The sequence below is a fragment of the Thamnophis elegans genome, chromosome 5 (genome assembly GCF_009769535.1).
Source record: "Thamnophis elegans isolate rThaEle1 chromosome 5, rThaEle1.pri, whole genome shotgun sequence".
NCBI classification, from domain to species: Eukaryota; Metazoa; Chordata; class Lepidosauria; order Squamata; family Colubridae; genus Thamnophis; species Thamnophis elegans.
Window position 1 is genome coordinate 50,269,556 of NC_045545.1, and position 24,778 is coordinate 50,294,333.

At 38.3% G+C, this 24,778-nt stretch overlaps 1 protein-coding gene across 4 annotated transcripts; it reads left to right on the forward strand.

Moving 5' to 3' along the window:
• Positions 1-1,570: 1,570 nt before the first annotated feature.
• Positions 1,571-23,688, forward strand: ZNF76 (zinc finger protein 76). Of its 4 annotated transcripts, none has more exons than XM_032218165.1 (14): positions 1,571-1,658; positions 3,373-3,465; positions 4,152-4,232; positions 4,927-5,062; positions 5,941-6,021; positions 6,907-6,984; positions 7,707-7,909; positions 9,859-9,978; positions 11,269-11,344; positions 11,610-11,735; positions 14,814-14,993; positions 16,293-16,523; positions 16,676-16,828; positions 21,312-23,688. In XM_032218165.1, exons 4-13 carry the CDS (start codon positions 4,990-4,992, stop codon positions 16,810-16,812), a joined length of 1,305 nt encoding a protein of 434 aa, XP_032074056.1. In that variant the 5' UTR covers positions 1,571-1,658; positions 3,373-3,465; positions 4,152-4,232; positions 4,927-4,989; the 3' UTR covers positions 16,813-16,828; positions 21,312-23,688. The 4 variants fall into 4 exon arrangements, with proteins under 4 accessions (XP_032074056.1, XP_032074053.1, XP_032074055.1 ...); XM_032218162.1 differs by having other exon boundaries at positions 16,676-16,806; XM_032218164.1 differs by having other exon boundaries at positions 4,936-5,062; positions 16,676-16,806.
• Positions 23,689-24,778: the final 1,090 nt, after the last annotated feature.

A 24,778-nucleotide genomic window follows, 5' to 3' on the forward strand; every position in this document is an offset into this window, starting at 1 on the left:
GTTTGATTTCTGAAATCTTGGCTTTTGGGTATGGTTTGGAAGACAGAAATTTCCTTCTATATTGTTATTTTTCAGATATTTGTGGTAACTGATAAGTAGACTGCTTCTAATCAAAATGGCATTAGTGTTTCATATTTCTTTCTCCTGGAGTTATTGTTAGGACTACATATTTTGGTTAAAAAATCTGGATGACACACTAGATATAAGTACAGAAGAATAAACTACTGTCCTTATTTGCCTAGATTTTTGCTGCCAAGTTTTGGTTGACACCTAGTTGCGGTAACAAGTTGGCAGAAGCAGGGGGTTAAAATGTAAGGTTAATAAACGGATGTCTTATCAAGTTTAGCAATAAGCTTGTTTCTTTGGGAGGGAGTTGACTGTAGAAAAGATGGTACAGCGTTAACTCCTTTTTCCAAATAGTTAAATTTCCATCACAACATCCCTCCTTCTACAATCTAGATTATCAAGTTTTTAAAAAGTTTTTCACTGATACTATTGTAACATGTTTATAAAGAACAGAATTTCAATAGGACCCAGCAGATGGCAGCTCCTAACTGTCTTGAGTGAGATGGGTGATTCAAAAATGTGAAAAATAAATAATACTTGAATGTTCAGAGTTCGAAGTTCAGAATTGTAGGTGAGACTAGAATTCCAAAAACTTCTCAGAAGAGGTTCTTGGAAAACCACTTCCGTGTGTTGCAAACAAAACTGCCCAGACCATGCAGTCTATGCCAGTAAATCAGCAGTTTAGGCTTGGGTCGAAGACTTTATTAGTATTGTTTAAAGGGCATGTAGTATTTCAACACAGTCGCTGGCAAGGAGAATATACTTTTTTACCTCCAAAGCTTTTTATAGACAATTAGACTGGTTCTGAATGGGAACGATTTTCATTCTGTTTAAAAAGCCTGGCTCGATTTCGAACCGCGCGTAAGGAGATAAATTGCCATGTCTCCCAACCTTCCATTTTTCCACTACTGCTATATACCATTCATCTCAACGCAGAAGTTTTTGAAACTCGGCACAATTAGCGAGAAGCCAATTTAACAAATAGGCAGGTAGAACTTTTCATTGTAAAGGTAACAAGCCGATCTGGATCTCCCAAGTCTGCGAGTTGAGCTGCTGAATTATTTTCCACCCGAGAACACGGAGGTTTATGCATTCGAGTCCCATGCAGGAATTAAACCAATGAGACCAAGTTATCCGTTTTTACTACAATACTCGGGGGGGGGGGCGGAATGCTACCAGCAAGTCAACGATTTAAAAAATTGCAATACAGTAAATCTCTTTGTGCTTGAACTGATTAAAGGAAAGGCGCCCAAGAAAACCATGCAGATTACGAATTTTAGCAATGTGATCCGGATGCGGAAATCCAGAAGTGGAAGCCAGACTTAATCTGGTTGGAACGCTGGCTATTGCCCCGGCGAAAGGGCAAGAGGCTTCGCTGCGGCTTCTGCGCATGACGGGAAATGCGGCTCCTGCCATGAACAGCGGCCTCTGCTTTCCTTTTCCGGAAACTTTCCGGAACCCCGGAACCTGGATAGAAGACAACGAACAGTCGAAGAAGGCGGGCTTTAGGCGGCGGCATACAGACCGCGGGGCCGGGAGCTGTAGCGAAACCCGGTGCATGGCGGTCAGGCGGCGGACTCGGCCCTCCACAGGTCGGTGCCGATAGGGAGGCGGGGATGAGGAAAGATGCACAGCCCTAGCTATTGGGGAGGGGGTCGTTGGCGGATTTCTTTCCCCTTCTCCTCCGCGGACACTTTTTGAATTTTTTGTTATTTTGGAAGAGGAAGAGGAGAGATCCTCCAAGCCCCTCTTTAGCAGCGGGGTGCTTTGTGCTGCGCGACCTTTCACTTTGAGATGCTAGCTTGGGGTTGTTGTTGTTGTTTCCCCTCTTGGCGTTTCAAAACCCTGCCAAGTCCGGCTTCCAGAGCTTGTAATCGGCGGGCACAAAGCAGAGTGGGATTGTCTTGAGTGGGAGGGGAAGCTGCTTTGGTTGCCAAGAGTTGCCAGTTTTTGTCTGGTCGGGCAGTGCTTTCTTAGCCCATCACCTTGAGCAGAAATGCAGTGGCCTGTAATCCTTCGACATCAACGCCCGGTGATCTTGAGAAAAGACTTTGCTGGTTGGTTGGATCCATCCAATCAACCAGAAGAAAACAGTTCTTCATGGAATCCTTCTAAAACTTGTCCAGCAGAGGAAAGTTTTTGGTGGAAACTGCCTGGTCCTGATAGCATCACTTGAGGAAAGCAGCTTACATGCTTCTCGGTTCAAATATTACAAAATAGGGCTGACTTGTTCATTGTGTGAACAAGCTGTTGGTGGTAGTTAGTGTGCTTTGCAACTTAATGTGTGAATCCAATCAACCATGGTTAAGGAATGCATGACAGTTTCAGGGCTTCCGAAATATTTTCCTTCCTTATCCAAAATCACTTATCAGAAAGCTAATGTAAATAAAATGAGTCAAATGTTCCTATTGTGATTGGGTAAGCGACACACAAACTCATTGACCAAAGAAAACACTTTTACTCAATTTGGGATAATTTACACAGATTTGGGAAGCACTGGTTTAGGTTTTGTGTGAACATTATTAAATTCTTCAACTTTGGTTCAGGTTTTCAGGGCTATTTTTGGTACATACTTCAAGCTATTGTATTCTATTAGCCACAGAATGATGTGCTCTAAATTCCTGTTCATTATTCAGAAATTTCCTTTACATAAATAGTTCTCTCCAAATCCACCTGGTTCCGTTTTCTCTCTCTCACAGGGCTTATTTTAAAAATGAAAACTTGGATTATTTCTAATGTTTTTGATTTTTATTGTATTTTAAATTAGAAAATAAAAATGAAATGATATATTTTAAAAGGCACAAAGCTATTTTAGTTGTTCAAACAGAACATCAGAAAAAAATTGATTCCTACATTTAGAGAATCCACTTTTTATGTAAAAATGAGAAGGATGGCACCTCAGTGATAGATCCTATACTTTGAGAGCAGAATTCCTGCCCCACTTTGGGTAAAACTGAAAATGTTATCTGAAAGCCTGCTGAGACTCAACTACTCTGCATAGAAAAAAGTGAGCTAGATGTTTATTGGACAAAATGTAACATAATTGCTAAAAATTACAATGTTATTATTTCCCCCTTTTTTTCCAGGAAACCTGCTTTCTGCAATACTAGAAAAATTATAGAATATGAAAGCCCAACATATAAATGCAGGTTTCTTCTAAAAATGACACAATTTATATGCTTAGGTTTGCCAATCTATTACTTGAAGCTAATTACTGTGCTCATTAAACTCTTTCTCTGTGCTATGGTATGTGATTTGTTTAACTGTTGCATGAAGAAGATTCACTTTTTCGTATCTCCATTTCAGTTGGCAGAACTGGAAAAAATCTTGCTGAAAACCTGGGCACCTATCAACTCACAGGGTGTTTGTTGTGGGGAAAATAAGAGGAAGTTGTATTAGGTATGCTCATCACCTTGGGTTATTAATAAAGTAATAAAGGGTTAGGGTTAGGTTATCCCACAATAATCCCATAAAGATGAGACAAGAATGTAATAAATATAATCAGAGTATAACCAGAAATCAAATAGAAAAATTGGATCCAAATTTTCTGATTTCTAAAACTTCCCACCTCCACCTCATCCCATTCTAGAATTTTTTACACAAAGTGTTCATTTGTATGTTTGAAGAAGATAATACCACACCACTTCTATTTTGGAAACTGGGACTGGCGATACCTTACCATTTTTGTTAACTAAATATGTATACCTGCCATTGTGTTATTAATGTAATGAAAGACAGTCACGAACCTGATTTTGAAACTAGGGGAAAAAATCTGTTTACATCACTGGAATAGATTGTGAAGAGGGGTGCTTGATAGTTTGGAGAACACAAGACTAAAGGGAAATAAATATGAAATCACTTATCTTATTCCTGGAGCAACATCACATGCAAAAAAGTTTGACAATAGAACCAACCAATGGAAACTAAAATCTTTGCTGGATATGTTAATAGAGGCCAGATAGCCATTACTTAAGGGTGTTTCAATTTAGGTTTGTTGGCCTAATTGGCTTTTTCCAATTTTATGTTTCTATGCCAAAGACATTTTCTATAAAAATTATTCACACTCTGAACTTTCCTCTCTGCAGGTTTAAAAAGAAGTGCATGTAGTCTCCGACTTACAACAGTTCATTTAGTGACTGTTCAAAGTTACAACGGCACTGAAAAAAGTGAGTTATGATCATTTTTCATACATACAACCATTACAGCATCCCCATGGTCGCAAGATCAAAATTCAGATGCTTGGCAGGTAGTTCATATTTATTATGGTTGCAGTGTGCCAGGGTCATTTGATTACCTTGTGTAACCTTCTGACAAAGTCAATGGAAAATCCAGATTTACTTAAATGTTATTGATTTAATAATTGCAATAATTCACTTAATAACTGGTAAGAAAAGTTATAAAATTCATATAAATAAAAAAACATTATAAAAGTTATAAAACTCACCAAATGTTTCATTAAGCAACATAACTTTTGCGCTCAGTTGTGGTCATAACTTGAGGACTATCTATAAAGCATAGGCTTAGGACAAGCTACCTTTATACCTGGGTTGCTTAATATTCAGCTTGGTGATCTGTGAAAGTTCTTTGCTTGTTATAAAGCATGAAACCCCTGATTGGTCATGTAAGGTAAAGTATCTTTACTTTTCTCATCTTGGTTTTGTTCAAATATTCTAGTAAGAGTAGTTCTGTGTAATAAAAGAAGACTCGTCTTATCCAGTATCTAACATTGGCTGTCAGTGCCTCTGAGGAATACAATAGCAGGGCAAAAAGACAACAGTTCTTTTTTGTTGTTGTTTGTTGCATAGCCAAGATGCATTGCTGTTTCCATTTGGTTGGTCTTGTTATCCTTTTTTATTACAGCTCTATCAGTGGGAACATCTTTAAGTGTTGAATAGATGACTAAGGAGCTGCTACCAGAACAAAATGGAGAGCTTGAGTCTACAGGCGATGACCCTTTCTGATGGGACAACAGCTTTTGTTCAGCAGGAGGCAGATGGTGAGTCAGTTGTGGCAGCTGTGGTCAGTGAGACTGGGACAAAGCAGAAACCCTAGGATCAAAGCATTACAAGGGAGAGTGATAGGCAATGTAACTTGGATAAATATTTCATTAATTATATGTGCTTTATATGTATTCAATTTTAATAGTAAGGGTAGTCTTCAACTTTCAAACTTAATAGAGCCTGCCTATTATAATCCTAAGTGGTGATGACCATTAAATGAGATAGCCTCTCTTAACAACCCCCACTCCTGCTCTCCCTGATGCACTAGCCATATAAGCACACAGGTCATTAAGTGGAGGATAGGGTGCTTCAGGGCTGGGGGAGGCCTAACACAATCCCAGGACTACTGGGCCCAGGCCTCTCCCACCTCCTGGGTTCCAGTTCCTACCCCTAGGATTCTTCACAGCCTTTTGGGCCTGCTTCTCTCCCCTGCAAGGCTTGGGCTTCCTTCCCATCCCCTAATAAATAAGAAATTTTCTAACATGCTTTTCAATCTACCAAGGAAAAAATTAATTTCATTCCCATGTTTAAACTATTATAAGTTTTAATTACTGATTGCAAACCTGGCACACGAGTACATTTTCATATATTTTAAGTGGTATTAGAGTCTTCTTTACCTACTTCTGTATATGGAAAAATATATTTATTGATAAAGGTAAATGCAGAAAACAAGAACTCTACTAATGCTGCCTATCAATTTAGTATTCTGGATCCCATATGTAAAGCTGATAATATGTTTCAGAAGAAATAATTCTAACATATAACATACAAGATTCCACTTCATGTTACTTAATAAGTTTTAATGGCTATGTAGCTAAAAAAATTAATCTTGCTTCCAAGAAAATTGAAAATTGTTTCAAAATTCTTGTTTCAGAAGAGAAATTAGTTGATGGACAAGTGATTGAACTTGAAGATGGATCCACAGCTTTTTTCCAACAAGTAACCCTGCAGAAAGGTGAAGTAAAATTGATGATGTACCTCTCTTGGTCTCTATAAAGCCATATGAGGAACTTGTGGCCTTCCTAAAGTTATTATACTAGGATTGCTACAAATTGTAATTTAGCATCATCTGGAGTTCCATAGGTGTCTTGTTCCTGCATTAAGTTCCAATGTGGCTCCTACCAGTACCTTTTTATATACTAGCAGAACCAATACTGGAGGTTTTCAAACTCAGCAAATTTGAGGAAGTTGGAAATTAAGATGGGCATGGAGTATAGCATCTCTAGAACGCAACGCAGTAAAAGTAACATAATTGCTCAACTACTCCAACCACCACTTGGTATTCCTAACAAGCAGTTTGTCACACTGATTTATTGTTTTAGAAGATCTCATTTTATCTTTTTAGAAATTTATATTTAAAGCAAAAGATAGCAGGCTACAAGAAAAACACCAGCATTGACTTTATTTCTAAGAAATAAAAGTAAATATTAAAGCATTCTTAGGAGATAGAAGTGGTGAGTGGGTACAACTGTGTATGCATATGCTTAGGGAAAAAAAGACAATGATAAGCAGACACATGGGGAGCAACTTAGGGACTTAACAGGAGTGGTGAGGAAGAGGTTCATCAGTTTGTGCTTTAAGTGGCTAGCCATGCCCTCCATGGCAACTAATGAAAATGCTATTAGTTTCAATTCTAGATGTGTCTCCTAGCTAAAGTGGCTGGAGACACCAGTTATAGAATAGAATAACAGAGTTGTTTCTCTCCCCCCCTCACACACACACCACAAAGAAAGATGAACTCTTTATTTGTGTTGTGTTGTGTTGCATGAAAAAAAAACTGGGCAAGCTGATTTCTTTGAGCTCACATGTGTGCCTGTGTATATTCTGATTCATTCCATAGAATCAATCACATTTGAAGATGGTCAGCCTGTTACACTGGAAGATGGTACCATGGCTTTTATACATCATACTCCCAAAGGTAGCTCTCAGTTTTTGACTCTTGTTTTCAATAAATTATCCATAAAAAGCCCCTAAGCAGAAGGATTATAGGTGCCATTGTGTATTGCTTTTCTAAAAGAAAAAAGAAAAAGAAAAAAGCACACTCCTGGATAAAACATTTATTTGTGTTGATTACTTTTACTCTAGATCTTCTGGGTGGCCTATATCAGTAGTAAGATGTTTTGTATTCCATGCCCTTCTTCTCTTTGAGAATTTTTTCTTGATTCACTGAAAAACCACAATTTGGTGGGTAAGATATGGGTAAACCATGGTTTAAATTAACCAGGAAGTTCAGAGATGAAAGGGAGAGTGCATGGCCTCTTTATTTTTCTGTTCTGTGGTTTGGAACATTGGAAATATGGCTGTTTCATTTTTTTCTAATTAATTTTTACAGCCATAATTGATAAACTACTCATTGATTAAAAAAAACCAATACTATTCTTCAATTGCTTCTCAACCAAATCACGAATGGATAGAATAGTTCCAGATGGTCTGCTCCATCAAAGCAACACGGTCTTTTGATTCCATCCATCTTTGATTGTGAATTGCAAGATCTTTTGATATGTAACTTTTGAGTTCTAAAGTATAGATTTTACTATTACTTAACCCTTAGATTTTATTAGCTGTAAATGATCAAGGGATGAACAATACTTGGTGATTAGAGCTGACATGTGGTACTACAGTGTTTGTGGTCCACTTCAGAGGGTTTTGACCCCAACACCTTGGAGGCCATCCAGCTGGAAGATGGATCCACAGCTTTCATACACCGCCCTGTTCCCACGACAATGGATGACACTATCTTGGCAGTGGAAGCAGATGTAGGGTTGGAGGAATTGGCAGTAGGGAAGAAAGATGATGCTTTTGATTTAGATACTGGTACCACTTTGAAGGATTACACCAGCAAGGTGAGAATACTCTGCTTTTTCTATGAAGATTCTAAAGCATAACATGATTCAGAGAATTACATTTTTAGATATATACAGCATGGTCCACCACTACAAAAAAAGTTGTTGAGCTCTCCATGTGAGCTGTAAGGATAAAAGCTGCCATCTAAGTAAGAACTTTGATAGCTGCTGGTAATTAGAACAATATGTGTGTGTACTGATGAGAACTGATGAGATCCAGATTCATTTAACCAGGTTATCAACTTATTAACTGCAGTTCTGTTTCATTTAACAACTGTGGCGAAAGGTTGTAAAATGAGGCAAAACTCACTTAACAAATGCTCACTTAATGACCGAAATTTTAAGCTCAATTGTGGTCATATGTTGAGTACCTGTACAAGACATACACTTTATCTGTAACATGTTTACTTAAACCTAGACTTTTTAACCTAAACCCTCACTTCCCTGCATTGTATTTATTTATTTATTCATTTTCTATAGCCGCCCAACTCAGCCAAATGACTCTTTACCAACTCCATTCCAGAAGATCAGAATACAACCTTCCTTCAAAACTGTTATGTTCTTCCTCCTTTTCTTATTTTTACAGAAATGTAACAGAACTCTTTTTCTTCTTGTTGGATTCATGAATTTGTACTCTAAATCATTTGCTCCTTTTGTGTTTTAAGTGACAGTCTTTCATCTGTTCTGGCCATCACCAGATTGGCCCATAGATATTGATTAGGGTTGTGCTGTTATTCAGATTTAAAGGAATAAAGGAACAAAGGAACTTTGGAGAGAACATGGGCATGTTAGCTATACCATTAATGTCTCCTTAGAAAAGGGTCTTATGGCAATCAATAGTCCCAGGAAATCACACATTTGAGTTAAAGAAATGTAGTACCCCAACACAACTTACTTAATGTCTACTTCTTAACAATAACTATTCATATCATCTTGGCTTTGGACAGTCAAAGTCTTCTTGCAAACGTTTTAGCAAAATGGAGAAGATGTGCATTAGCTTGCTAACCTTGGTGATAACATACCCATGCCACATGTAATTTCCTGCTAATGGAAAGAATCTTTCCATTTTTAGTATCTTCATATAGTGTGCCAGCAATACAAAGCTTAATTTGACCAAAAGGATTTCCATTCTATATTGTTTCATTCTATATAGGTAATTCAACTCTCACTATTCTAGTCAGAATGACAAACACAACACAATCTATTGTGTTTGAAAAAAATCACAAGATTAATAACAGTCTTAATCAAGACTGAATTGAAGAACATCCCAAACTGTATATCCTACCCTTCAGAAAATGTATGATTCCATCAAACGTCAGACAGCAACAACATTTGGGTCAGCCTTACGCCTTATTCACAACATGTTTCTTTTATCTTAATTTTGATTATCAGCTTGCTTAGAAAATTGTGTATATTACACCGGTAAGCTGATTGTTGAGCAGGAAGTCTGGGAGCTATATTCCCCAAAGATCTGAAGGGTAATAATGAATATAATAATGTATATAATGAAGGGTAATAATGTATATAACAAAATTGTAATGAATATTATTGAATATTGTACATAACATGCACTAATATTAAATTATAAGTGCACTTTGCTTTTATGGAATCTACAAAATTACTCATTATGATTTGACATAATGTGCAGATCAAGCCACTACAGCTTATACAACAAACTATAGTTTAAAATCTTGGTTTACAATTATGTGTGAATGCAATTTCCCACATAAACTAGCATAAAGACCTACCTCAATGCAAAGGTGGAAGATAACTTTGTACACATATGTATTCTCATAAGAATAAAAAATAAATATGAAATACATTTAGTGAAAACTTTTCTTCTTGCCTTTCTACAAAAATGGCTTTAAATAAAATTTTAAAATCCAGGCCTACCTACTTTAGACATTGCAGGCATCATTCGGGTTTTGATTTTGATTTTTTTTCCCCAGGAAGACTTCCAGAAGGAAGAAGTGCAGAGCACTGGAAATGGACCACGAACTCCTGACAAAGCTTATTGTTGTAGATACAGTGGGTGTAGCCGCCTCTTTACCACATCCCACCATTTGAAGGTAATTGCTCTTTGTCTCCCACAATTCACCCTAAATACATAATGGCACTACGAGAGAAACTTATCTAACAGGAAATCATGAATGTCATCACCAACAGAACATGTACGCCTGCAGTTTATCTGATAATGATGAGAGGAGAGACAGGAAATAAGTGGTTGAAGACAGCTATAATATTTTGCTGAAGGTTTGCTCTTAGTTTACTTAGTACAATACATTTGACATAAAGCATTAGTAGGATTACAAGTTATTTGTCCACTTTCTATATTAGTTTTACTTGAAAATACTTAGCCTTTCAGTATATTTATTAAATCTATTTTGTACAATTCAAGGTAGTGTACTTAATGCCCTCTCTGCTATTTTTCTCACAATAACCTTGTGAGGTGGGTTGGGCTAAGAGAGAGAATGATTGGCCCAAAGTCACCTAGCCAGCTTCAATATCCAAAGGAGGACCAAAACCCATGGTCTCCTAGTTCCTATCCAGCACCATAACGACTGCATCAGATGATCTCAAACTGGTTTTTTAATGTATTTCAATATTTGTAATTTTAAAAATAAATGTAAACCTTGCTAATTGACCTGTCTCCTTACCTTATGATAGCTAGTTGAACAAAACTATTTTCAGAACATTATACAATATTTAAAGCCATTAATGTAATAGTTAAGCCATTAGGTTAGAAATCAGAATATCTTGAGTTCTATTCCCACGTTAGACACAAAGCCAACTAGGTGACTTGAGCCAGTCAATTTCTTTTAGCCCTGGGAAGGAGGCAATGGCAAACCACTTCTGAAAAAGTACTTTGCCATCTTCTTACCAAGAAAACTGCAGGAACTTGTCCAGGCTGTTGCTAAAAATCAGAGATGATTGAGATGAAGAAAAAAAATACAACTTTTGAATCGGGAGTAAATAAAATTGATAATTATGTGCAAATGCTCCTTGGATTTTGAAAACATTACATTTTATGTAATACTATATTCTACTTTCATTTCAAATTGACTGAAATAGAAATTAGCAGGCCGGGTTGAATTTAATGAATTGATTTAAATTAGCAAATATTAAAATACACATATCTTATGTATTTGTTTATAGTATGGACTCCTTAAATCCTTCCCATCCATGTTGAAACTTTAAAAGTAGAAATTCATTGTTGCAAGGAAAACCAAAAAGTCAAACACCATAACAGAATAGAACTGAAGAACTACTTCTGATAGCACTACAAGGAAAAATATGAGTGCCAGCCTCTTCTGTTCTCATTGGCCTAAGACTGGGCTTTTTCCTTTGTTTTGCTGAAGGTTCATGAGCGTGTCCATACAGGCGATCGTCCATACCAGTGTGATTTTACAAGCTGTGGGAAAACTTTTGCTACAGGTAAGGTATTTACTGTGAAGCCTTTAGAAACAATGTAATTGTGTTGCTCTGATGGAATTACTCATGACTGAGAATGAAGATGTACTTTAGAAATCCACAAGCCGTTGAGCTATAAAGAGTCATGAAAAAAGTATAAATTCAAGCTAAAGGTGTAGCTCTGATTATCTTTGTCTTCAGAGCTACTATACATAGTTACAGTTTTAGGTTGCTATGTTTTGTGCACTGCCTTGTGATTGTGCTTAGAACACAGGTTTTACCCTAACAGGATACAGTCTAAAGAGCCATATGAGAACCCATACTGGTGAGAAGCCATACAAATGCCAAGAAGATTTATGCACGAAAGCCTTCAAGACTTCTGGAGATCTCCAGAAACATATCCGAACACATACTGGTATGTCCTGTGGGGATTATTGTTTTAATTTAGGGCTAGCAGAATCTGAAGTTTTGGAAGAACATAAGAAATGAGGCTATAAAATGTGCAAAAAAGTAGTTGTATTATTACTGATGATGTTATTTATTTTAATTCTTTAAATCTTACATTTTTTCAAAGCATATACTTAGAATGTTCCCTGCCCTCTTGCATCTCAGCTGATTCCCAGATTTAAAAGTAAATGTGTGATGGGGTGAAAAGACATCAAATACTTAACAGAACTCAGGATGAGGCAGATAGAGAGATGGTATTGGCATAAGGGCTTGTTTTTAGTAACTAATTAAAGAGGGAGGATATGGGGCCTAACTTGTATGCAGTTTCATTTCCAGAAATTATGTGTGAGTGGCTGATCCAAAACAAGGTAGCACTGAGAGTAGAGAATATAAAAAATCTGTGTGAACATATCAGTAGTTTCTAAATATGGTCCCACTAATCACAGTCATTCTTTAAAATAAGGCACCGATGGGCAAATGTTCTTCAGCCTTACTCTCAGTCTTGGTGGTTAGAGTAACTAGTGAAGCACTGTTTGAGTTACAGTTTTCTAAGAATAATATTTTGACAGTCTACGTCAGTGGTTCTCAACTTCCCAATGCCGTGACCCTTTAATACAGTTCCTCATGTTGTGGTGACCCCCAACCATAAAATTATTTTCATTGCTAGTTCATAACTGTAATTTTGCTTCTGTCATGAATCGTAATGTAAAGATCTGATATGCAGGATGTGTTTTCACTATTACAAATTGAACCTAATTAAAGCATAGTGATTAATCACAAAAACAATATGTAATTATATATTGATATTTATTTCTAATTACAAATAAATGAAATTTTGTCTTGAAGCATGATGTAGCATGAGTAACAGTCTTAGTATAACAACAGTAAACTACATTGTTACATTTTGCGACACTTCGCAATGTGAAATAGCAGAGCACTGTTCGGCGCATCCAGCTCATTGCACAGTTGCACAAAATGTGGTGAAACTCACTTAACGGCGCTCTTGCTTAGCAACCAACATTTTGGGCTCAATTGTGGTCATGTTCTCTTTCTTTTTCTTTCTTTCTTTTTTCTTTCTTCCTTTCTTGCTCTTTGTCTCTCTCTCTCTCTCCCTCTCTGTCTCTATCTGTCTCTCTCTCTCTCTGTATCACTCTGTCTCTCTCCTCCCTCCCCCATCTCTGTCACTCTGTGTGTGTGTGTGTGTGTTTCTCAGTCTGTGTGTGTGTCTCTATCTCCCTCTCTCTGTTTCTCTCTGTGTGTGTGTGTCTGTCTGTCACTCACTCAATCACTCACTCTGTCTCTCTCTCTCTCTCTGTATGTCTGTCCATCTCTCTCTGATTCCCTCCCTCTCTGTCTCTCTGTCTCTCTCTCTCTCACACACACACACACACAGACACACATACTGTTGTCACCTTGTTGAGTGTTCCAATCACATTTGAAACACTCAACAACTGGCCTGCATTTATGATATTTTGCAGCATTCCGCAGTCATAGGACCAAAATATATGGTTAAAAGTACCTGGCAGCGGCATTTTTCCCTGGGGGGCTCCGCAGAACATCCCAAGACTGATGCCATGACATCTCCCTTCTTCGGGGACAGGTCCTCTTCAGAAGGCCGAGGCCCCCCTGGTCCCCCTCGCATTCATCTTCCGGCCGCGGCCCAACACCATAGAAAACATAGGCACCCCCCCCCCCCAATGCAATTACAGCCCGGAGCAGGACCAAAGATCCTTTCCCAACTCGGAGGGCTTTGGAGGGAAGCTTCTGCAGAAGCCCGGGCCAGTGAGAACAAGTTCCCGCCGTTAACTAAGACTTCGAGGCTGTAATTGTGCACGGGGTGTGAGTGCGCGCACCTATGCTTTCCACGGTGTGGAGCCTCACTCTGCGTGGCCGGCTATGACTCAGGAGCCCATCTGGGAAGACGAGGAACGCGAGGGAAATCCCACCCCCCACAGATGGGCTCGGGAGTCATCACTGGCTGTCCAGAGCCTCGCCGTGGCTCCACGCTGTGAAAAACATAGGCGTGTGCACACACCCCATACAATTACAGCCTCAGAGACTTTGTAACGGTGGGAACTTGTTCTTACTCATCCGGGCTTCTGCAGAAGCTTCCCCACGAAGCCCTCCGAGGGAGAAAGGGCCAGTTTAGAGAGGGGCTTTGGTCCTGCTCCGGGCTGTAATTGTGGGGGGCATGCACGCGCCTATGTTTTCCAATGTGTGGGGCCATGGCTGGAAGGCAAGGAACACGAAGGGGACCAGTGGGGCCTTGTCCTTCTGAAGAGGACCAGTCCCGAAGAGGGCAGATGTGGCATCTGTCTTGGGATGTTCTGCAGAGCCCCCCAGGGAAAAATGCCACGGGGGATGGCTTTTTAACCAGGCGACTGTCAGAAGAGGGCAGCGTGCGCCCGTGTCTTAGGTGACCCCTGTGAAAGGGTTGTTCGACCCCCAAAGGGGTCGCAACCCTCAGGTTGAGAACCGCTGGTATACGTTGTTCAGCTAATCTAGGTTCATGTGCATTTTAATATTCAGCTGTGCAAAATTAAACTAAAAATAAAGTGAGATCAAAAACGATTGTCATAGGCTAGTCCTCAACTTATCAACTAAACAGAGTTACAGAAGCACTAAAAAAGATAACTTATGACCAGTCTTTGCACATGACTGTCATAGCATCCCCACAGTCACATGATCAAAATTTGGGTGCTTGACAACCTACATGCATTTACGATAGTTGAGCATGCTGGGTGATGTGGTCGCCATTTGTGAGGTTCACGGCACTCAGCCATTTGTGACCTCAGCTGGATTCCGATAAGGAAAGTCAATGGGGGAAGATGGATTCACTTAACAGCCGTGGCAAAAAAGGTCCATAAAATTGAATGTGACTCACTTAAAAAGTCCCATGTTTATGAACAGAAATTTTGGTCCCAATTGTAGTTTTAAGCTAAAGACTAACCATAGTACGAAAAAGGAAATGAAATAATCTTACCTTGAATTTTCTATGGCTTTTAATGATTAACTAAGGATTCTTGTGTCCGGTCTCCCCATCAAGGTGAGCGGCCCTTCCGGTGCCCCTTTGAAGGCTGTGGCCGCTCTTTCACCACCTCCAATATACGCAAGGTCCATATACGAACACACACAGGAGAGCGACCATATATGTGCTCAGAGCCCAACTGTGGAAGGGGTTTCACTAGTGCCACCAACTACAAAAATCACATGAGGATCCATACAGGTAAACTTTAGACAATATCTTTAACTGTCTTGATTTTTTGACTGCTTAATTGTGGGGTTTTTTGCTGGTTATGCTTTTGAATTGTGTTATATGTTGTTTTCTTTGTTATATTGTGAGCCACACGGAGTTATTTGCAGTTGGGTAGGGCCAGCCAACATAAATCTCTCCAAGGACTCATTTATTGATTCAGCTCATAAAGAATGATGCTGATCTTGTTTATCCTGTGAGATGACCACAAAAAACAATAGATTGTTAAATTAATAAGGTACGGCTATTGGAGATGGATCTGACTTTTTTCCCTTGGCCGCTTTTTTTTTTTTTAATATATTTTATTCATTTTCACATTCCATTTTACAATCACTTATATACAGGGTATTTGCTATAAGAAAAAAAAATTAAAAAAAATAAAAAAAAATTAAAAAAAATTAAAAAAGAAAACACAACTCATCATTCACAACCCCACCTGACACTTCCATCCTCCATACACCCCATCTACCCCCTCCAACTTCCCTTTCCTCCCTTGGCCGCTTAAAGTAACTATAGCTATATGTTGAACTTAGTGCTGCTGCCCCTGAGTCTTACTTTGAAATAACAATTGGATAATTTCTAATGTCAGTACCTTTCTTATTGAACACCTTACTCTAAACTCAGTGTGCAAGACATGGCTCTTTCACTTTTCTACAGATTAAAAGGTCAAAATGCAAAAGTTTAAAGAATTTCAACAGTGCTCCAAGAAGATCACAAGGAAATTCAAAGGAGAATAAAGGCTGAAAGCAGCCCCAATTCTATACTTACTATATACAAAGATAAAGAAAATAAGACTTAGCACAGTACTGAAAAGTCTGAAAGTTAGCTTAAATTCCTAGTTATGTTACATATTTCAGCGGGATTCCTGAAGCAAAGGTCCTCTGCTTCCTTTCCAGAAGTTTTCCAGCTTTTTGGTGATTTCAGATATTTTTCAGAGGCTGCAAGGAATTATGGCTAGCCCCATTCTTTTCCCACTGACTTTTTCCTTTGTTCCTTAAAAGGCAAAATGTTTTCCAAATCTAGCCAGAAAAGTAGCTAGAATAATCTGGCTTGTATGTGACAAAACAGCCATCTCTCACTTGTAGGGTTTGGGTTATAAATCAGCAGTGTAGCATGTAGTTTACGTTCACAATTATCCTAAAATGAAATCTCATGCATATTTACTTGGAAAGGAATCCCATTATGTTAAATTGGTTTTATTCCAGCAGTAACTTCAACCTTTACACCATGAATAAAAAGTTGATCTCACTGTGAATCCTAATTCTGTTCCAGGGGAGAAGCCATATGCATGCATGGTACCAGGCTGTGGAAAATGCTTCACAGAATATTCTAGTCTCTACAAACACCATGTAGTTCACACACATTGCAAACCATACACTTGCAACACCTGTGGCAAAACCTATCGGCAAACTTCTACTTTGGCAATGCATAAACGTACCGTGCATGGGGAGCTGGAAGCCATGGATGATAGTGAGCAAGCTCTCTATGAACGTCAGTTGGAAGGTGAGTAACCTTGCAATTCTTTTCACTCTCCAATTTACTGGCACACAGCTTTTGTTTTCACCTTGTGTTCAATTTTCTCTGCCACAGAGCCATTTGAATGGTCTCTCTTAGTTGGATTTCTTCTACCAATTTTTCTTTCTTTGTTCTCTCAGATACCATAGTGAATAACAGCAGACCTCCATTGAAAAGTCATTGTATTGTTTCTATGAAGATGGAAGATGAAGTGCAGGAAGATTCCATGCCATCGGCAGCAGCTCTTGTTTCTCAGGATGGTGTAGAGCAAGTATGAAGGACAATGGGAGGAGGTATTCTTGAGCTGGGGTATCCAAGGCAGATCAGTGGAAACAATTGCAATAGAGGATTATTCTCCCAGAATTTTCCAAGAATTTCACTACCTTATCTACCTACAACTCTCACATAACATTTTCTTAATCTTAGCTTTAGTAGTAGACATGTTAAGAATTTTGTGGCATTTTAAAGAAAAAAGATGAAATTATTGGATTGCAGTTGAAGTATGAATTAGAGGCTTGTTAAAACATTTTGACTGACCATGAACTAAGCCTATATTCTGGTACAAATGCTATCACTGTGGTTATCGCTGTTGGAACTGGGATACATCTTATGTAGAGATCTTGAAAATATTTAACTTGGACATAGTAGTAGAAAGAAATCTTTTAAATGTAGCTGCTATACCCATGGGACGTTTTTCAGGTAAAAATAGTAACTTCTGGGACACTAGTATCTCAAGATTGCTTGTCTATGATCAGCACTTGGCAGTGCTAGCAATAAGCTAATGGTAGCAGTGGTGGATTCTGGCCTGTACAGCCCGGTATGGCTGTACCGGTAGTAGCCAGAAGCAGCGGCCACTGTACCGATACGGTGGCTCGTTTGGCCCACCCACCTGTGTTCCATACTTGTTTTTAATGCAACCGGCCAATTGCACACGCTCACACAGTGTGCAGCACCTGCGCGACCTCCGATGAGCAGGTGGGTGTCGCAGGGGCGGTGGAGTGTGCATGCGTGCACAGCACACATGCATACCTAGGACGCCTGGCCCCGTGCGCAGAGTACCAGTAGTGATGGGGAGCGGAATCCACCACTGAATGGTACTCATGTTGCTATTAAGGTAGACACATACCATTTGGAGTTCCTGTCTCAATCATGGATAGGATATCAAAAAACCTAAACATAAAATACTTACGCATTAAGCAATATAACCATAAAGTGTTTAACAATCATGACTTTTTAATAATATATTCAGACTAATATAATACCTTCATAATTAAGTCACAAGTTGACAGTATTATCTGCCATCTAAAATTGGGTATAGCGTGAATTACTCTAAAATTTCTATTAGGTAACAACATTTTTACATTTCCAGGCTCAACTAAGTTCATAAGTTAAGGAATATCTGCATATAAAACTATATATGATATTGCTTTTAATATGAGGTAGATCAAGTTCTGACAAATATAAAAATATCCAAGCAGGAGGACACATACCATCAACTGTGTCTCCCTAGTATTTCAAGGATAAAATCTTTGTGCTGCTTCATCTTCCTTTTAACACATGTAAAGATTACATGTTTAATTTGGCTTGATAAAAGCAAACTGATAGTTCATTTAACTTTTTGAATAGAAAGCCACCTAAAAGGCATAATTATACAGTATTTTTCAGAGTATAAGACGCATCAGAATATAAGACACAAGATTTTGAAGAGGCAAATGAAAAAAAAAGTTTTTGCACTCTGTATACCTCCCAAAAATGGCCCGTTTTTCACGAACAACCCCCCCCCCCAAAGGGCATGAATAGCCTTTAGGAGGCTTGTAGAGTGCTCCTGGGGGGGTGGGGGCAAAAACAAGCAAAAAACAGCCCGTTTTATGTAAAAAAAAGGGCATGCATAGCCTATAGGAGGCTTATTGAGTGTTCCTGGGGGCTGTGGGGGGGGGCAAAATTGAGCAAAAAATGGCCCATTTTTTCACTCATTTCTGCCCTCTCCAGCCCCCAGGAGCACTCTATAAGCCTCCTAAAAGCTCTGCACTGCCATTTTGGTGAAGGGGCGGGGTTTGGGGATGCAAGAAATGCTGTATTCAGTGTATAAGACGCACCTAGATTTTCAGCCTCTTTTTTGAGGGAAAAAGGTGCATCTTATACTCCAAAAAATATGGTAATTAATTATTTGATAATTAGGTTTTGCTTCAGCTGTTAATTTCTGCATAAAAATATTCTGTTATTTTCGCTTGGTGAAAAGTGAATCAACTTAATAACGCTTTGAAGCACACAGTATAGCGACAGATCTAGGTAGCAGATTTTTGGAGCTAGCATACTCCAAAAGCTGTTAAAACAATTGCTTGAGAGTTCAAATATTTACAGTTACTGGTCACAGTACTAAGAACATAATATTTAAGCCATAATATTATTACAAATGAGGCTTTAGTTTTAAAGATGCATTATCTGGTTTCAAAAAGGCCTGCAGTATTAGGAAGATAGCTTGGATATTTAGAGGAGGTCTCAGGACTTTCATCTATAAATTAGTTAGATCACTGGAGTTTACCTGAATTCAGATTTTTAGTGGGACATGAGCCAGTGGTGCAATGCATCTGCTGAAAAGGCAGATGGCATTTTTGGGATGGATTATCGGGAGCACAAATTTCAAATCCTAGGAAAGTAGTATATTCCCCCGTTCTGCGTTTGGAATCATACACCTAGTTCTGGGCACAAGACATTGACTCACTGCTTCAAATTCAGAGGAAGACTACCAAGATAACAAGAGAATTGGAACTCAAGTTCAGTGAGGAAGGTTTAAGGAATTGATAATCTTTAACCTGCAGAAGACAAGACTTATGGGTCCTCAGATATTTATACTTTGTAGCTTAGGATAGGGGGATGATAAGACAGTGAACAAGGGGAGTAAGTTGCTAAGGACATAAAGATGGCTATAAGACCTCAGAGGTCCCCTCAAAATCAGGATTCTATAAAATCTCCATATAATAAAGTTCACCGAGTTAGATTTACCCATATTCTAAACATGCTGTCAGGCCTGCAGCCATCTTTTCTTTTGGATCTTCTTGTGGCAGACTCTTTGGCCTGCCACACTTTCTATTATTCTACTATGCATTTTCTATTGTGGGAAAATGGGAGTGGGGATTGTACGGAGTTAGATGCTAAGTAGCCATAACAAAATTCTTTCTAGAAAGCCAAGGTAATCCTTTGTCTTTGCACCTCTGTACCTGATCGCAACTGGATGGGTGGAACTGCCAGCATGGCAGTGGAAGATTGGACCATGTGATGGACTTGTGGGTGTGGGGGCAAGATCTTGAACTTTCAACTGAGTGGGGAAAATTGGGAAGCTTTCAGATTCAGTTTTTTCCAGTTGTGCCAACATGGCTCTCTTAATAAATTGGAACTTTGAGCAATACTTTGCCTTGGACTTTACTTTTGGATGCTATTTGGAACCCTGACATTAACCCGAATCTGAAAGTTTCCCAGTTTCCCCCCGCAGTTTAAAGGAAGCTTGACACATGCTTGCCAACCGGGTTCACACATCATGTTAAGCCATGATACGTTCAATAAATTATAGAATTTATTGAATTATATAGAACATATACCTATAGAACATAGCCATTTTGTCTGAGTGATGAAATTGAGTTTCCATACACTGAAAGACATTAGAATAGGTGAACTGATTTGCATATAGGCATGCAAAATATTATTAAAACTGAATGATACATCTATATATTGTGTTCCCCAAATATATCTTTTATAGTATTTCCCCACACTGCACTTTTTATATTTCCACATTATTCAGTATGTTTTTTTCTTTGCTTCCTCCTTGCCTTACTTCTACTTCTGCATATAAGAGTTCCAATAATAACCACTAATAAGCAGCAGCTCTTGTCATTTTAAATAATTCATATAAAGCAAAGCCAGTAACTGTTAATTTGGCATTCAGTGTTTTTATTTAAAATAAATTTAGCACATTTAGTTCTTTTTTGTTATATTTCTTTCTTCCAAAATCAAGCTGCTTCCACATCCCTACTTTAAGAGCCAGTTGACACCACAGACTAACTCTAGGACAAGGTAGAAGCCTACAGCTAAATTTATCTTTTTAAAGAAAAGAAAATGCCAGCTCATTTGGAAAAGGCAAATGGTTCTTATTGCATTGCAGGACTGATGAAAAAAGGAGTCACTCACCACTTCCATCCTTTCTTTAAGATAGTTATTATTTTAAAACAAATTGCAGCCACTATATTAAGCAATCATTGCTATGTGAAGGGGTTATTTGCTTCTGGTGTGTTTTTGCCTCTTACCTTATGTATTATATAAATTCTTTGAGCAGATGTATTTTACAAGAATCCATTTGAGCAACACTTTAAATGGCCCCATGCATTTATCTCCTCACCACATGCAATTCTATTACATGGAATATACTGTATTTGAATATATAGACCTGAGTCATTTTTTGCTTCATGTGTTCATCATCTGATCTCCTCAACCAAGCAACTCCCAGATTCAGTTTTTGTCTACTAAAGAATACAATGAAATTCTTGAAAGCATTATTGGCCCACATTTCACACTTTTCTGAAAGTAGTACAAGAGTGTTGTACAAATTATTTTGAAAATTGAGAGAGTTTTCAAAGCAAAAGGTATGGAATCAAAAATCATTTTTCTTCCTTAGAGTTAAGGAAGTTAAGGAAATTCCTGCTTGTATTCTTTATCACTCCTCTAACTGCAGGTTCAAACCAATTTGAATGTTTGAAAATAATGTACTATCGTTTTCTTTTCTAGTTGGAAATGTAGCAGAGCCTGGAAAGTATGATAACTACACCAGTTCACCAAGAAGCTAAACTGAAAAATGGATGTTGAGATTTTACCTTGAACACTTAACAGGAGTGAAGAATGATGTAGAAACAAAAGTCATTGGACAGCAACAGATTCTACAGGGGCCTGCAGTTCAGGAGTCAGATGACCATGAAGTAAATTGGACCTGGAGAGAATTTTTAAGAATTGTTCACTGCTAGTCAGTAGATATTGATAACTGACAAGAGCAGATGATGAAGCAACATTTTTGCCTGACACTTTTTAAACAAATGGATCTGTGATAAGCTTTAAGAAATCAACTCATCTGAGATGGGGTTTGTCTTATCATTTGGAACTTTTTCATTTCTGGTACATATTAATGGAATGGCAACTTTTGGATTAGAAAATATTTAATATCAGACTTTTATTGGATTTCAGCAACAAGAACTTTTATCATTTCAGAATTTTATAATGTATGTATTTAGGGGTGAATGTCCAGAAAGGGATCACAGCTACTCCATATCCTAGAGCAGTGTTTCTCAATTCAACAACTTTAAGATGGATGGACCAACTCTCAGAATGCTAGGAGTTGAAGTCTATATATCTTAAAGTTGCCAAGGTTGAGAAACACTGTCCTAGAGAAGTATCAGTATGAAAGCAATGAAATGTCCTCTAGATGGGATTATCAGCGGAAGTTCCAAGATATATAGCAATGGGGACAAGCAATAGCATTATGGGAGCTGAAAACGCTATGAAGCGGTATATAAGTCTAACTGCTATTGCTATTGCTATTCCTCCCTCCCCCCAATATACCAGAGTTATTCTAAATCTTAGCAAGAGTCTAAATAGAAAGGTAAAAATCTACATTGAACTTGGAGGTATATTAAATTGGTTCTGTGGAATGTTTTATTTTCTTTCACTCTGAAGATATAATAGGTTTGGTATATGTATTTTTAAAAAATTAAAATTGTTTTTCTGTTTTCAGTACTGGTAACATCTTCAGCTGTACTATTCAATTCCTCTTTTAGTCCTATAGATTTAGTAAATTTTGAAAATTAAGTATAGATTTTCCTGCCCCCAGGAATCCTAACAAGATCAGGAAGGGATTTTAAACTAGTTCTTACCACTAGTGATTAATGTAAAAAAAAACATGTTTCCTTGTTGCCTAATTAATAGTCAAGAAGCAGTAATTTTTATCAAGAATTGTGGTGATGGTAGAGAAAAGAGACTTTTCAGTATACATCCAATCCTAATGAAAGTGGTCATTTCTCAATGGTAATAAGTGTTGTTTTATTAACTATAAAAAGTGGTGAGGTTTTATGGGCCACACAGAATCAGACTACAGATTGCTCACATGACCCAGATAGGATATGGCAGTGATGGCTAACCTTTTTATTGTTACGAGCTGAAAGCGTGTGCATGTGCATGCACCTGCACCCTTGTTCTCTCCATGCATGCACGTGTGACCCCCTGTGCCCCATTTTGGGCTTAGTGCGCTTCCCTGCAGTTGCCTGGGAGAAAAAATGGGCTATGGGGGGAGGCATTTTGGGCTTAGTAGGCCTGTCTGCAGCCTCCTGGGAGCAAAAACAGGCTGCAGGAGGGCCACGCTGTAACCCCCTGCACTCCTCCCACCCCCATGCATGCACTCCAGACCCCCCCACCAATCTTACACATGTGTACGTGTCTCCTGCATGTGCCCCTTCCCCTACATGCACGGCAGAGAACCAAAAATCAGCTGGCTGGCAGGAGGCGCATGTGCGGTGGAGCTCAGCTGGAGAGACTGCTTGCGTGCCTACAGAGAGGACTCTGCATGCCACCTGTGACACGCATGCCATTGGTTCGCCATCACTGGGATATGGTATTCTGCCATCAAAATGCATGTTATATAATCGGAAAGAAGAAAACAGTTGTATCCAGCAAGCTTGCTGGACACAGAAGATTGTTTTAAAAGCATCATCTACTACAATATTTATTGTATTACTGCCTGCTGTAATTCATGAAATAATATTGTACTGCTAAGTGTATGGACACTATCTCCTACTTGGTTGTTCAGTTACAAGCTTTGACGTGTACAGTGCTATTTGACTTTTCGGTAGGACCTCATCTCCTTTAGGCTTGTATCCTTGGAAATATTCCATTATACAATTGTGAAACTTTGCTCAGCCATTGCCCCTTTCTTTTGTGTTTATACTTGATCCCAGCACTTAATTCCAAAACAATAACTTTACAGTATGTGGTTAAGCTGAAACACTGAAATAGAAATTGGCTTAAGAAAAATGAGTGTTCCTCTTTGTGCTTTGATTCAGACAAATCAGAACTTTAATTCCTTTGAGAATGAGGTCAAAGAATAAAGAGAATTAATGAAGCTGCTGCCAGATCTCAAATCTTACTTTTCTCCTTTTCATTCTTTATTTATTTTGGGTAGTAGTCATAACTATCTTCACAATGTTTGGACAAAAGAACGATAGGTCCCAAATGCACACATTTTTCATTGTCTCCTGTACTTCTCACAATACCTTCCTTCTTTCCCTTTAAAGGAAAAGTGGAATAGGCACTGCTGCTAGGATTTTCAACACCAATTTGACTTTTAAGAATTCCCAGATAAATTCCCAGCCACAGACAAATTAGCTGGGTTGTTGTTTTTTTGGTAATGTGAAAATATAATGATGATATTTATATATTTAACTGAGCAGTAGATACCTATTAAAAACAAAGGCATGGAACTGATTAAAATGGTTAGAACACTCAATTGTGGATTATTTGGTAGACGAAAACCTTGTAGCCAAAATAATACGGTTGCATGACGTAATATTTTAATCTCAAAAAGAATTAGCTTTTCTACCCATATTTCTAGACCTGAAAATGAAAAGTACTTTGCAGGATAAACTAGTAGTTAATTCTGGGAGATTCTTAAATTCTTAAACTTCTGTAGCTTTCTTAGAGGCACAGAAAATGTTGCATTATTCAAAGCTAAGCTGTAGTCTAAATCCACTGAATTTTTCAGGTTGCTTTGCTCTTTCCATCTCTACCTAGGGTTGGGGCTGTGTGACTCCACCTTAAACATACTAGTTTGCTGAAGTCCAAGTCAATAGTATTTGCTAAGCATGAATTGAAATGGGATGCAAAGTTTTAACTGGAATGCAATTTCTACACAGCATTTTAGAACTGCAGACCAAATTGGAATTTTTGAAAGGTATATAATTTGGAACATTTAGTCTTTCCTAATGTTTGCTTTAAAAAAAAAAGAAAGTAGAATATATAGCCTGGACAGAAAAATTGTATTTTATCCAACATGGTATCATATATTTCAATGTGAAATGCACAGTACAATGCTAATCAATCTTCTCTGAACAGAAAGTGTGAAGCAATTCAATGGAGTTTACTTGTCTTTCCAAAATTCCTGGATCACACTGTACCTTAAGCTGAATTTTTAGGAAAAGAGAATTTACCCCATT